The sequence below is a fragment of the Strigops habroptila genome, chromosome 3 (genome assembly GCF_004027225.2).
Source record: "Strigops habroptila isolate Jane chromosome 3, bStrHab1.2.pri, whole genome shotgun sequence".
NCBI classification, from domain to species: domain Eukaryota; kingdom Metazoa; phylum Chordata; class Aves; order Psittaciformes; family Psittacidae; genus Strigops; species Strigops habroptila.
The window spans coordinates 15,989,860-16,005,700 of record NC_044279.2 but is presented as its reverse complement, the minus strand read 5'-3'; the positions used below and the strand labels follow the sequence as shown (position 1 = coordinate 16,005,700).

At 41.5% G+C, this 15,841-nt stretch overlaps 1 protein-coding gene across 3 annotated transcripts in view; it reads right to left on the bottom strand.

Moving 5' to 3' along the window:
* Positions 1-940, bottom strand: part of CPNE8 (copine 8) — an 88,981-nt gene extending 88,041 nt beyond the window's left edge. For all 3 annotated transcript variants that reach the window (XR_003990594.1, XM_030479828.1, XM_030479829.1), the window contains exon 1: positions 649-940. Coding sequence is in view for 2 of the 3 variants with exons in the window: in XM_030479828.1 (XP_030335688.1) it covers positions 649-788 (140 nt within the window). In the remaining variant the exon portion in view is untranslated. The remainder of the gene's footprint in view (positions 1-648) is intronic.
* Positions 941-15,841: the final 14,901 nt, after the last annotated feature.

Sequence of the window (15,841 nt, the reverse complement as noted above, 5' to 3'; positions counted from 1 at the left end):
CGATTGTCCGGGAACAAATCTGCACACCCTAGGTGTGGTGTTACGGGCTGTCATTTTTGTAATTTATCGGCAGCAGCGCTACTAAAAACGTGACGAGTAACACGCCCGGTTTCGTAATAGTTTTGCAAGAGGGTGCCTTAAACACGCTGCGAAAGGATTGCTCCGGATGGGAGTTTTCTCCGTCCCCACCGCGGCACTTGGGACAGCTCCAGAAGTTAAATACCCGCTGGAGGAGGCTCGGCGCACGGCGAGGCGGCTCCCGCGCCCTCCGCCGGCTTCCCCCGTGCCGGCAGCAGTGACCAGCCCGCAGCCGCTCCTCCGTCGGGTCCGCCGGCGGCACCACGGCTGGTGCGCGGCAGCGGGCGGGCAGCCGACTCTGGGCTGCTCCCAGGCTCTGCCCGAGGCGGGGGATTCACAACTTCCCCGCGCTGGGCAGCGCTCCTCGGGGCTGGGGGGAGCGCCCCGCACAGCACCGGGCATGTGGAGGGCAACCCCGCGCCCGGCCGCTGCCCCACACCACTGACAACACCCAGGCGGGGGTCCCCGGCCCCGGCACACCGTGGGGCCGGCCCCTCGCCTGTCTGCTCTCCCTCCGACGCCCCGGGGCGAGCGGGCAGCGCGCCCCTGAGCCGCCGCCGCCGCCGTTACCTGCAGGACACGGAGAGCTCCACCTTGGTGGCGGGGATGCTGGAGCTGAGCACGTTAAAATCCCCCACGGACGCCATGATCGGAAACCCACCACTTCTGCCCGTCGCCGGCTGCCCCGCCGGCTTCTCCAGCGCGAACATGGGGCAGCGCTGGAGGCAGGCAGGGACGAGAGCAGGGAGGGAGGGAAGGCGGAGGCCGGCCGGCGGAGAGGGAGGGCAGGAGGCGGTGCCAAGCGGCCCCGCACCGCGCGGAGCAGCACCCGCACCGCCCGGGGGCTGCCACCGCTGGCTGAGGCGGGAGCGGGGCGGTGACGTCACCGCGAGCGGGAGCCGCGCGTGACTGCCCCAGCGCGGGGCCCCCGACGGCCCGGCGAGAGGGGCGGGCTCCGGCACCCCAGCGGGACCCAGCAGTACCGGGGCCGGAGCCACCCCAGAGCGTGTGCGGCGCGGAAGGGCTCCGGTAGGAGCCAGCCCGAGGGGCGGACCGAGCGCCTTCGCTCCCGCGTCTCCGCGATGGTTTCCCCCTCGGCCCCTGCACGGAAACTCCCGCCCCGCCCCGTCCCACGGGCTGGCTGGGGAATCCCCTCCTGTCCCGTTTGTGAGTGAGCCGGGCGACAGGGGAGCCGGCCGGTAACGTGCCAAACTTCACCGCCCGGCAGTGAGGCGGACCCGCTCTGCCGGGCCGGCGAAGGAGGCACAGCCCAGCCGCAAGCGCCAGGGACGCTCCGGGGCGCGGCCGAGCAGGGCCGGCGGGCGGTCCCCATGCCGCCAGGGGGCGCGGCGGGAGCGGTGCGCCTGGCGAGGGGCGTTGTGCGCAGTGGGGTCGTGAAACACACCGAGGCTGATTAGCGCTGATTGCCCCTGTAAAAACAGCGGTCATTGTTATTACAAGAAACTCGAGGGAAAAGCTGTGGGCTTACCGCAGTTATAACATGCGTTGGCACTTTGCAAAATGGGAATTTCACTTTCTCACACTTGTGTACACCTCTTTTTAAAGACCACTGATCCAGTCTACTCTGAATCTGTTCAGGATAATTCACAGTAATCACAACAGTTCCATCATCTCACCTCTCATATGTTTAATTTGTATCCATCATCATGGCATCTAAGTAGCCCCCGACGTTCATGTCTCATCATAGGCAGTTTGATGGGAGATGGAAGTGCTAATGTCCCCATATCACAGGTGGGAAGGTGAGGCACAGGTAAATTAAATACCATGTCTGTAGTCCCGCAGTATATAGGACAGGTCAAAGCACATAAAATATCAGCCCAAATCCTGTACAGAAGTCCTCTACTCGTCTGGGTGTTACGGTTTTACATGTAAAAAGAAAAGTTTATTGCGTTTATTTCTAAAAGACAATTGTGGCTCTAAAGTCACAAACATTCATAGAATCATAGAATGGTTTGGGTTGGAAGGGACCTTGAAGATCATTCAGTTCCAACCCAGCATACAGTTTGCTTTCTGGGCTGCAGGCACACACTGCTGGGTCATGTTCAACTTTCTGCCAATCAACTCCCCAAGTCCTTCTTCTCCAGGCTGCTCTCAGTCCATTCTCTGCCCAGCCTGTATTTGTGCCGACCCTGTATTTGTGCTGCCCCGACCCAGGTGCAGGACCTTTTATATCATATCATCTATATCATACCTTATCAGAATACATTCATTTTAAATTTAATTTCTGGATTCTTGTTGGTGTAATTCAAGTTCAATGCATGATGTCCATCAAAATAATGATGGATGGAGAAATTGCATACCTGGTTAGCTCAGATTAAGCAGTGGGAATACAGAAGACAGCAACATGGTCTTATGTACAGGATGTATACTCCCTTTGCACAGCACACATCTGAAACATAACTTCAGTGGCAGAAACTCAGGGAAGATATAACTGATATTTTTATTCAGAAACTTCTGACTTCACACCCTACTTCTAATCATGAAGTTATCACCTGAACTCTCTTTTCTTTCTTTTTCTTCTCTTGACTAGTTTTTGCACACAAAGCAATTTCTCATCAGGTATTGCCAAAGCGTTTCCTCTTAAGACAGCCTGTTTGACGTTTTCAGTACAGGCAAGAAACCACGTACCTTCACAAGAATTCTAGGTGTGTCTGCAGGCAGCCAACCTACAGCTGAAATTGCTAAAAATAACAAAGTCAAATTTAGTTCACTATTATCTTTGTCAAAACAGTAGTGTGAAAGGATGGGTGAAGGACCACTGGTGTCTTGGGAGGCATACAGGTAGGGTTCTAGATGACTAAAAACTTTAAAAAAAATGATTTTATGGTAACAAAACTTTTTTAGCATTATAATACTGTTCATCTACTGTAAAAATCTAAACATAATCAGTGAATCCCACAGGGCATGGCATGAATAACTTTAAAGGCATGAATAGTTATAATAATAACAATAATATATTGCTATCTAATATGTAACATTCTAATAACTATAGGCATGGGTAACTTAAAAGTATACCCTTATAAGTGTGATATGTTCTTATATTCTTTCCTACTAATGCAATTTAGATCACTGCTTTGGGTCAGGTCAGGGGTTGGTTGGATCATTTTTATATTCTCTGACCGTAATGCTTTATTCTGCTTAGAAAAATGAAATAGTTGGTTATTGGTGATTTCATAAATAGAGCATCCTATGAAAGAAATCAGTTAAGGAAATTCAAGTGTTTTGGGGATCAAGAGATTACGAATGGAGAACTTAAGCCACACACACAAAATAAGCAAAAGATGGTTTATTACCCTATTATACATTAGCTAAAAAACAATTATAGAGATATAACACTATAGACAGAGATTTAGACAGGTACAGCTAAAAGAGTGAAACACAGATTCTTAGGGACCCACACAGCTGTCCAGTGACCAAGAGGCCAGCTCTGAGGTGCATTGTGATGAGAGGGGGTGGCAGGCACTACCTTAGCAGGTGTCCCCACGGAGGCAACGTTGACCTAGGTGGTAGTTAGATCCGCCTCCCTGTCTCTCCCGAACCCTGGGCTTTTTATCTGTTAAAACGTGCACACTCATTCTGATGTGGGGGGCCAGCCCATGCCAGAAGGGGTGGCCTGGGTGGCTCCTTGCCATGTCCACGCCGTTAGGCGCAGGGGGCTTGTGGGGTCTCTTACATCTGCTTTCTTTCTCCCCTTCCTTCATCATCTTCACCTTCAGTTGCCCTTGGCTACCATTTATGGGCAAAAAACGAGATGGTACAATCCAAACCGTACCCACCTCCAAAAAGTGAGCAGGCTGAGGAAGTTAGCAGGGCTTTGGGGGCGGGCCACCACAGACCAGTTCCCATTTGTCAGACTCATCTGACACATTAAGTCTTCAATGTTGCTGGGGAGATACCCATCTTCTCTCAGGATTATAAAGGCACAGCTATTTTGTCTTCTAATGCTCCAGCTTAGAATACATACATAGCTCTCAAGCACTGAGAGTGATTTATATGGGAAAGAGAAAAAATAAAAACTAAACTGAGGGCTAGTTGAAAGATATGCAACAATGGGGCTAAGTACACATTATTGTAACTCCAGAGAGGCACCTTATGTTTACTCATTCTTAAACGGCACTGAGGCGTGGGGACCAGAACAATACCTAAGTATTAGGACAGTATCTGGAACTTACGTATGAAATAGCTATCAGGTTGCAGTGCGAAAGAGCCATCAGGGCTGTGTGTTGTATATGCTATGCTGACATTTGAATGCAATCACTGAGTCTGTGACAATTTTGCAGCAGAAAGCAGGACATATTTTCCTTGCTTTCTTTTGTGATTGTTACTTTATTATTATCAGCAGTTGCTAATTATCAGATATCTACATAACTTGCTTCAATATGTGCAACCTAATTTAAGGAATGAAGGATATACTTGCAGTAATTATAGCATAAACTATGAACAAACTACAGATTCCAGAATAGTTGTAATGTGTAACACTGAGTGATTGCTTTAAAACATCACTGTTTCCAGGTTTCAGCAGTATAATTGAACCCGAATGCCGCAGGATGCAAACATTGATTACTCTCTTCCACCCCCTCAGCTTTCTGCCTCGTAGATCATTATTAGACATCTCAAGAAAAGTTTTATGATTCAATCTTTGCACTCCTAAAAAAAAGCCAACCACACACACAAAACTAACACAGACTAATCTGTAGGAAGTTAAGAAACTGGAAACGGCAGTTGTTCTATAGATGTGAAAGAATTTGTGGATGAGTATAGGTGAGAGCTTAGAAGTGAGATTTAGTGTTACTGGAACAAACCAACTGCGACTATAACCCAATACCATTTTCATGACAACCAAAATCCTGCTCACTAAGTCTGAATCTGTGATGAATATACCATATTGTCTGGTTCCTCCTCAAGTGCTTGTTGGGTAATTCCCCTAATTAACATCTAACAAACACCAGCTTTTCATCCTGGTTGCTGTCAAACTTTTTCTTTCAAGACCCTGAAGAATGGAATGAACTTAGCCATTACTTGGTCCTTGCTGGTAGCTGAACAGAGCACTGAAACAATGCCAATATCCTAATACACGCTGCAGTTTCAGAATTGTTCTCTTTCTTTCCTGCTTTTGATTACCATACTTGGCTTCCTTTTTCTCCACTACTGCTGATTTTTTTAATCCATTGACCAAAGACATAACATTTGCTAGTGCGTTTGGAACCGTCAGCACCACCATCATTACTGGAACCATCAGCAAGCACAGTGAGTGAATCCAGACCACATGCTTTAAAAGCCATCAGTAATACAACATGCTGAAGGATATGTTCAGTGCCTTTATTCTCCTAGTATGAATTATATCCTATAATTCTATGATTTCATAATCCGCTTTGAAAACACAAATGGATTGAGCTCTATTTTTATGACAGTGAAGTCTAAAGGAGATGTCTGACTCAGAGGTTAGACATAAAGAAGAAATCTCCACTCCTTCAAGATTTTCACTTTAAATACTAGTTTTTCAAGGGCTTACGTCTGCAGTCTCACAAGTGTCAAGGAGAATACATTCTTCAGTAAAAAGTATCTAGGCCTGTGTTTCAAAGCCTTTGAAATCTATCCTTGCTGTCTGCAGGAGAAAAGATCACCTTGTCATCATGGCATGAGCATAAGGAAGTTAGTGAGTCATCAGTGCAGAGACAGCTAATGATTTCACCATTTCTCTATCACAACAAGTTAGTGATGCATTTGTTTGTATACTTCTTCACTGATTCTGTGTAGAATAAAGTCACAAAATATAAATACCATTTCCCCTCTCGAAAGACACAAAGAATAGTTATCCAACAAATACTCTCATCTCACTATGTTATGCTTACTGGCTACGTTATCTGTCAACGTACCTTTAGCTCTAGATAAAAGTTTCCTGGATTGTTTTGAACTTTCTTCCAGTTTGATCCAGGCCAGAAGAGACAGATCATCATCAGCACAACCATAAGGCTACTTCCTTCCACATCCTTAGGAAAGCATTCTTCCATAGCATCAGTACAGCCATTCCAGGCTAAATAGCACAAGTTCCTGACACAGTTTGTTCAAGAGGTCTTCAAAATGGCAAAAAGACCCCTGAACCGCTCTCAGAGTCATTCAGGATGTGTCATCCAATCCATTTCATGTCTTAACAGTACTGCACAGTAAGGTCTCTACATCTATGCTTGGAGGAATTTCAGATCTACTGGGCGCTTTTTCTGGCTCTCATTTCTAGAGTGAAGCATGTAGCATGGATCTCAAGTTCTAAAAATGTGACTTGGGAGTATTTTGAGTACAAGATTTTAGCAGTTAACAAAGTCAGATTAGGGTTCAGATTTCAATTTAAAGGGCAAGAAATCAAACTGATGAGGTCTTTATACATCTTCAGCTGAGCCATGGGCCAGACGGATTTAATTTCTGGACAGGTTGCCTGCAAAACGTAAAGATGCATTTAAAGCCATTTTTCTAGAAAGACAACTAACTCATGGCACCAGACATTTTCAGGTGCTGCTAAAGTAAAAGTGATTAATATGGCAGCAAGGGATGGTGACAAAAAGATTGTCTGCATACAGTATATCTCAAAAAGTCTGAATAACAGTGTTCTCTTCAATGAGCATAAGATCAGACAGCACCAAAATGAAACTTCAACATATTCATCACAAGATCAGATGAGTATTTTAAGTTCAGAAGAGGAAATCTACTTCTTCCTCTTCAATCACTTCCATGTTTTTGGACTTCTCTTGATGATATTGGAATTATTGGTTTCTGTCGTTCCCTGCCATGCCCACTCACCTCTAGGTCTTTCGTATTTCTAAGAAATATCAGTTGATTTGCGGAAAATATGTGAGTGTTACAAATCACTTAGGAATAATGATGTACTTCATAGTTTCTTTTTCTGCCTAATGTCTACCCACATCTTCTCCCTCTGCCTGTTTCCAGAGTGTTCCTAAAATCTCTACCACTGTTAGCAACACATCTTTGGAGACAAAGTGTTCATGTGTGAAATTTGCTTTGTGAATTGGCTAATGCAGAAAAAATCAGCACACTTGGCCTCCACAGCTAATAGGTATGTTCTACATTTCTTTATTGCAACTGGAATCAAACTCAGTTCTTTTAGGAAAAAAACCTTTACAGCAGTTCCGAAGCCAAGAGCAGCACAATCCAAACTACTATATTTGAGCCATCCCTTTGCATCAGTGGGGTTGTGCCTTTTGTTACTCATGCACAAGACTTCATGTTAGTTCCTAATAACATAGAGGAGACATCAGCTCACACAGTTTCGGGCATGGAAGAATTCAGTGTCTCTGCCAAAATAGGCACAGATTTAATCTTCGAGAGTAGGCTCTGGGACAGATTCCATCAGGTAGCACCACCTGCTGATCTGTTATCTACCCTTAATTAGTCAGACAAATGTGAGGGTGAGTGGGGGTGAGGTTGGTAACCTGGACTGGTCTGGGTAAGCGTTGGATACACTGCCTGTCAATAGTCACACACTTGAACTCACAAAAATATATATTCTGGATGATATATCAGGTTCACATATTATATTAGCTTCCCAGAAAGTTCCCAGTGGAGCCAGGGTAACACTACATATTCTAAATATATATTCTAAATAGCAAGAAGCGAACCCTAACATTTCTGTCAGTTGCTTTGTAACAGTTTCTTTCACAACTTTCTCAGTGTAAGCTGAGATAGCAGAATTTTAGAAAACCTGTCACCATATGTGCCCATACTATGCCTATTGCTTCATCATTTTGAAAAATAAAAAGTGGTGGGTGCTTTTGTATTCCTTCAAGGATAAATGAAATCCCAGCATATTGCCAGGTCCCTGACATGTACTATGTTTGGGGCAGTCAGGCTTACAGTGAAGCTCTGTCCCTAATTTATTTTGAAAGCTGGTTTTGATTTTAAGTTAATTAATTTATTAATTTACTGATTCTTTTTTTTCCCAAGCTTACATTTGTTTTGTGGAAGAAACCAGCAAATGCTTTTTGGGCATGAAGAGAACATGGCTTTACTTTCATAGAGGAAAAACTGTATGGCTTCTTAAGGTTCTCTGTCATATTTGCTAACCCACTGTTAGACATGGGACCATAAAGCGTAAGCTTTCCCCACAGAATGGGGTCCTGGAATATTATCTGGATTCCGGGAAGAGAAAAAATTGTGTCTGGAAGTATTGGTGAAATTGTGAGAGGATATGAAACACTCTGTTTTCCAGCTGAAATACTTTCTGAGTGCATAACAGACTACCAGTACCATCTGTGATGTGATGTGATTTGGCTTCTGCAATTGATTTTATGTCTCAACCTACAAGGTTTCAAGCAACAATAACTGAAATACTAGGAACACTATTAAAAACCTCCACTCCCACAATTATCAATCACTATTCTTCAATAGGAGCTTTAAGGTCAGATGCTCAGTCTGTCAAAGCAGACTTTAATCCGCTAAATCACTCTTGCTTTCACCTCCAGGAAAGGCCTCCAGCACTAAGATCTTTCTCTTCAGATACTCAAAGAAAGTTTATCATTTTAGAGTAAATGTAATTTTCTGAGCCACTCCACATAGTTGGGTTCTGCAGAGCCCATAGTTTACTCCTAGCACCAGGTTTCTGGGCAGGGAAGGAGCTGTGCAGTGGTCTGGGTTCCTCTGCCGCTTGGTGTGGGGTGAAAACCTGGCTACCATATATACAGTTGGAGATCTCTGCACCAAAAGTGAGGTCCTTGTACACAAGATGTTTTGAAGAATTATAGTTACTGTGGGGCAAAGTCTTCTTTTTCTGCCCATTTACCAGAAGGAAGCTCCAAAATGAATACACTAACTCTCAGAGAAGCTGATTTTAACCACTTGTGACTCATTTATATGAACTGAATTTTCCAACTTTACAGCACTTATTTTGATTGCATTTTATAATGACAGTTCTAGTCTCAGTTAGCAAGCATTTATGACATGGGTTGATTTTATGATAATATTAATGAACTATCAAAAAGGCAGTCTGACTTCTAGTAATGACATGTAGCAACACTAAAATATCTACAGAAGAAATGAGAACTTCAGAGAGTTGTTTCACTTTCTTTTATGGAAACAGAGAAGGACTTCAGATGGGAAAGTGAATTAAAACAAATATTTCCTCTTTTTTCCATTCTCATTTATTCTATCTTTCATGAATTTTAATTCTATATTATTTTCCATGACATTAAAATAACTTTAAACAAACAGTTGACAGCATGTGGATTGTCTTTCAGGAGCACTGTCCATCAGATTTTCCTCATTTCATGGTGACATTTAAGCAATTAGGGTTTTAATGAGGCTGAAAATTTGAAGCCCAAATAATGTAATGAGTTTGACTGTCTTCCAGAATGACTGTGGCACTAATGCAGGAATGCATTTAACCATATGCTTGAACTCATAACTGTGTTGTTGGGCAGCAGCAGTCTGCCTGACTGAAGTGAGGTATAACCCCACACTTAACATTGGCTGAGTTTGGAGGATTTATTGTACTATTGCTTTACCTGTGTGAAAAGTACAAGTACAGTATTTCTGTTTTCTCACTTGTCACATTCTGCCGTCTCAATGTACTTGTTCATATCCACAAATTATTCAAATCAGACCTGATCCATGTAAGTGGTATTTTCACTTTTAAAATACCACTTAGAATTCCACAGTGTATCATCTCAAACGGGAGGTAAATTAGATTCTGATGCTTAACAGGATATGAAAAATTAAACTGTATCAGTACCATAGACTGAACTGTGCTGATGGCTGCCAGGACTTCTAATTCTGGATCTGTGATAAATGAGAACCTTTTGTTTCTTCTTCTTTAGAGAAAGGTCTTCCATCGTGATGAAATATTTTTTCCCCTAAAGCGACTTCATACACATTATTTATCCAACTGTGGAATAAACATTTATCCTCAAAAATAAAGAACTAATTTGCCTGGGGCAATTGCCAGATACCAGCAGCAAACATTCCAAAGTCACAGTAGTAAGAATTCTATGAAAATTATCTTACTATTTAGGTAACCATAGCACAGTTGTGTTAAAGTTATTCTGCAAAAAAGATGCTGGCTAGCTGCCAGTGCAACAGGCATTTGTCAAAGCTGAGAAAGTAACTTCATGAACACTTTGTTCTTTTTTGTGGGAAAAAACCCCCCAACAAACCACAAAAAACCCAAACTCAAAACAAAACAAACCACCAAAAAAGGCCAAAACAAATGCAAAGCAAAAGTAAATGGTGGATTTTAAAACAGTCACATGGATTGCATTCTGAATTTTCCTCAGAGGTAAACAAAAACCTCCCTGAAATAAAAAAAATTAAAAAGATCATTTATTCGAATAGCACTTCCCCATTTCATATTTACATATTCAATTTAAAATTTACGTATAAACATGTATGTAATACATAAAATACATAAAAAAATTTAGATTTGCTAGTTCAGTAGCTTTAAAAATGGTAAATTTATCTTACTTTGCATGAATAAGAGAAAAAATAGAAAAAGAATGATTCTTAAACATATTGGATATCCAGATCATAGCAAAAAATTAAATAACCTCAAACAAACTCAACAGAACAGAAACGAACAATGAACTAATTAAGCTGCTTGACTTTAACAGATAATTTAGTACAAATTAACATTAGACTTTAAATATTAACTTCAGTTCCTCAGTCATTTACAGTTTTGATGTGTCTTTTCATAGAGATATAATTAGCATAGCTATGTTTGATATATTTGATTACAAAATATATTTTTAATCCAGTTTGTATGTTTCCCAAGAAACATAAATAACCCTTTAAAAGGGCAAGGCTCTTCAAAAGTTTGTACTTTTTAAAAGCCTTTTGGAAAAAATATTATACATGCTTCAGTATTAGTCTTTATAAAGAAGCAGCTTGGGTTCCTAACACAAGGATAAAATCCTTATACATATGTAGGAGAGGATGGAAGCTATTTGATTATTGCCAAAGAGAAGTAACTGCTTGGCTGGAGAAGAAAGAGTTAAAGAAGAAGCGAAGTACACTGTGTGATTAAGCAGAGCAACCCAGCTGGACAGGAGCAGGAGAAGAGAAAGATAAGGAACTGGTTATTTTGGGACTGTTTGTGAAATGAAGAATGTTGAAAAAACAAAACTGTAAATGAGGAACTAAACATGATGTGCTAAAACTAGCTTGGTATAAAAGGTAGAGCCATAAGCTAAAAATATCTTTTGCTAGAATGGTATAAAAGCTAGAGCAATAGGCAATAAAGTGATTCACTGCATGAAGATGCTCTGAGTCCGTGCCTTTCATACGCCACATACATAATTGCTGAAGATGTACTAATCCTAACTCTCAGTCCAGGTTTAACCTTGCAGCATACCTAATTCCAAGATCCAGCCCATGAATTCAAGACAGAATTAAACTCCTCTACTACCTGGCATCTTGTAGAAGCAGACTCCCAACACAAAAGTTCTCCTCAGTGCCATCTAGATCCCATGAACTGGATCATGAACTGTGTGTCAGAAAGAGTCACTTCAGCTGTGGTTGAACTGTAACTCAGTTTTTTTCTCAGCTCCGTCAGTAATCTTGAATTTACCTTCTTCAAGACTAACCCTTGCCTTGGCTGTAGCATTGCCTGAGAGGCCTCTCACACTGCAGAACCACAGTATGGCAAGGAAATTTTAGCAGTCATGTTTCAAAACCCATTTTATCATCCCTTTTCAAATTAAAAACATGTTTTACTTGGTTATTCTATGATTCTAACATTCTAACATCTATATTTAGACTTAATAGTCCTTCCAGGTGGAGAATCTTAATGCTGCAAATTAGTTATTCTTCATTATTATCTAAAGCTTAATTTAATCCAACTTTTTAAACTCGGTAACTTTCATTTTACTTATTGCTGTAGATGTCTGTCCAACTATAAATCTAACATGAACCTTGAATGCAGCTTTGCATCATGAGGCCATCTCAGCATGGTAGCTAATGTAGCATGGAAAGCACTATTTCACGTTGTCCAAAACGTGGAAACCTGCTGTTCTCATCAAAGAGCAGTAGGATCACTGAGGTTGGAAGTGACCTCCATGTTTCATCTAGTCCCCCTGCTCTGAACATGGCCAGCTTCAAAGCTAGGTCAAGTTGCTCAGGGCCTTGTTCAGCTGGGGTTTGAAACTCGCTAGGCAGAGATTGTGCAGCTTCGCTGGGTGACCCTTTCCACTGTTTAACCACTTGTAAAATTTTCTGCTGTATCCAATTAGGATTTCCCTTGCTTCAGCTTATGACTGTTGCCTCTTGTCCTGTTTTTTGTGCACCTTAGAGGCAACCCTCATGCTATCAGCTAGCTTCACTCAGGTAATGAATGGCAGCAGTTAGACAACTCCTTGTCCTCATCTCCAGGATATACAAAGAGATCTCCTTTAGTTCTTCTTGTTTATTATGTTCTATTCATCAGCTCCCTAATCATCTTAATAATCTTGCACTGGCATCTTTTTCAGCTCGACTGTCTTATCGCAGGGGTCCCAATGCTGTACCCAGATGTGACCTGACAGAAACAATCACTGGCATTGCCTGCTGGCTATGCTATTACTTATGCACCCGGGGTGTTGTTAACCTTCACGACTGCCAGGGTACCCTGCTTACTTATGTTCAGTTGGTTGTATGCCAAGACCTTTGCTGCAGAGCTGCTATCAAGCCCCCCAGACGCCATTCTGTGCCCATGCCTGGGCTTATCCGTCCCGAATGCAGGGGTTTGCATTTGTCTGCCTCGTCAGAGGCTCCTGTTAGCGTGGTTCTTCAGGCTGCAGAGCAGATCAGTGCCGTAGATGCTGAAGCCCTACCGCTAACCCTACCTGTGGCACAGGAGCCTCTCTCTGCACAGCAAATCAATGTGGAAAAAGTCTTTATTGGTTATTCTCTCAAACCTGGTTGTATTTTTTTGTTTATGGTAGTAATTTCTCATAGCATAACATAATATGGTAAAGAAAGAAATAAACATTAGTCATGGTACAAAAATTAGCTCAATTTGTTCTTTTAGACTAAAGCATTAATTTTTATTTCATTTAGAAGAAGCCCAAACCATGGGCAGATTGTAGCATTGGTCCTAATATCGGTCTTGGTGCAACTTTCCGAGCAATCTGTGAACTTAATATACTAAAAGAGACTCTCAGGTTGTAGAAGCCAAGCCATAACTACCTTCTGCACCATTGCCTTACGTCTGCCCCATGGCTTTCCTATAAAATGAATACAGCACAAGGGTCTATTTGAATTACTTTCCAAAACTTAGTTCTATCCTTCACTGTGCAATGAATCTTTGCACTTTGCATTTACCCTCTTCTTTATATTGTCTGAAGCTGAATTCCTAATATTACCCTTTCAGCTTACCTTTGAAAAGCTCTATTAAAATATGCTATTCTTTTTATAGTTGCTTTCCAAAATAAGCTTCTTACAGACATTTGCTATCTAGATTTTATTAATTAAATTGATTCTTCTTTTGTAGTAAAGGAAGACAAATAGGGTGAGAAATGCAAATACGAACACATTTCATATATCCACCAACGGCTTTTTACCCCAGTATGCTATCTGGGAAATTGTATCTGTAATGCAAATGAAAAATAGTAACAGTAGTTGTATTAAACAGATAGAAGGTACACAGGTTTCTTCAACTCTTACTTTTTGATGTTTAAAACATTTCTAAATACCCTTTCCCCTTTGAGGAGAGAGACCTTTGAAACATAAATATATCATTTTACAGCTGCAAAATAGTTAATATTTTAACTAATTGTGTCCTATTTCTTCAATCCTTTTTCTTGATGTCAATGGAATGCACATGCTTTATTTAAAACCACACTGAAAGTGTGATGTTTGCCATATTGAGGCACAAATTAGATATGTAAATACGACATTGCAATAACAAGGGACAGCTCCTATTTTATAAGAATCATTTTTACCGCAGAGGTTAGGATTGCAGAAGTTATTTAGCTAAATATGTGTAACTATAACTACAGAAAAAATACCTTTTAAAAATTATGTGCTCAGATAAAAATAAAAACTTAATAGAATTAAACTATACTATGGTGATTGTTTATGTTGCCACTGCTCCTTACCATGGTTATTTCATGACAGTGAATTCTGAGACCATTGTTGCACTCATGAACTTGTTATGGGCAGGAAAGAAAATGCACCTTACATGGGAAGCCAAGAATTTATTGTTAGTCTAATGAAAATCTTAAGACTAATTACAATACAACAGACAGTTATTAAGATTATCTAGTCACAATAATACTACCTGCCACAGTACAAATTATCTGATTAATACAGAATGACATTACTAATAGAGTTAAAACTGTTGTACAAAACCTTCGTAGGATCTATCTTTGCTGTTGGGCTGTTCCTTAGACTTCCATTGTTGGTCCTACATTTGATGGCATCAATATTGCTAGAGATGATGGGAGAATCCTGTAATATGGACACTTCAAGATGTAACTTGTAGGTACCAAAGTCCTTTTCTGGACTTGGTACTTCATGTTCTGTCCTAACTGAAGTAGTGCAATTAATGTGAAACAACTAGATCCCAGCACAGAGCTGAAGAATAGTCAGCATACGGTTATTATTAGTAGTTCTCTGAATTCTCTTTGTGCTCTGCACCATCTTAACGTTGGAATTGTTACTCCCTCAAAGAGACTAAATTAGGCTAAGGTTCAATATGTGGATTTTGAAGATAACTGCAAAGGATGGGCAACAGAGAGCACACAGAAAACAAAGAATGCCAGATAATTAATTCTATTGATAAAATCAGTGAATGGAGGCAGTGCAATGTAATACATCTAGATTTTACTAAAGGATTTGATATAATTTCTCAACAAATGATGTGCTGATTAAAAATTATCACTATACAAAATGAAGGCCATACGTGCTAGAAAGATTATGACTCAGAAAGTAATTCTAGAACACATTTATAATGGCGTGTTGTAGGATCAATTCTATTCAAGGCATTTATCATTTACTGGGAAACTTCACAGATAAAACATAATGGAGATCATTAATAAGAAATAAAAGTAGTTCTATTAGGTGGCTGGAATTTCATAGTAAACTGGGTTCCCTGGAATAATGGTGCAGCATAGTTCAATGCAAACACATGTCTATAAGATGCAAAGATATAGATCATACATATAATATACAGAGCCCTGTTTTAGAGAGGAGTATGTCCAGCATCGAATTGGAGATGAGATGGATAACAGCAGTAAAGAGTTTATAGTGCTCTAGAATAGGAGAAGGTGAGTTGTAGCCTTTTCCCCAAGGATGGGCTGGCCACAGACACTGGATATTGTTTCCAAGGGGCCTTAGGAAATACAGGAGTCTGAGTGTCAGCTTGAAACTCATTAATTAGATTAATGAGCCTAAGACAGGAAAATTTTGACACACCATATTTTGTACTCATGAGTTTAAATAATAGAAACTTTTAAGGGATTGGGTAAGAAACAATTTACAGCAAGGAAAACTCAGAAGTGCAGGCTGCAGCCCTGACCTGGTGCACCCCCGAGAGCGAAGAAAACATCAGCCAGAACTGTCCTCCTTTAATCATCCCCCACCTTTCATCATATAATCCTCCTGATCAGGGGTCGAGCTGTTGTCCCAAAAAACAGAGCTTGGCTGGTGCTGTATCAGCTTAACATGTCACCACTCTGCTTTTGTGCAGAGGAGCCGGACAGGACCCAGTTGCTCTAAAGCTGAACTTGGCAGCTCCACTGGGCTGCTCACCAGTCCTGGCCGCCGG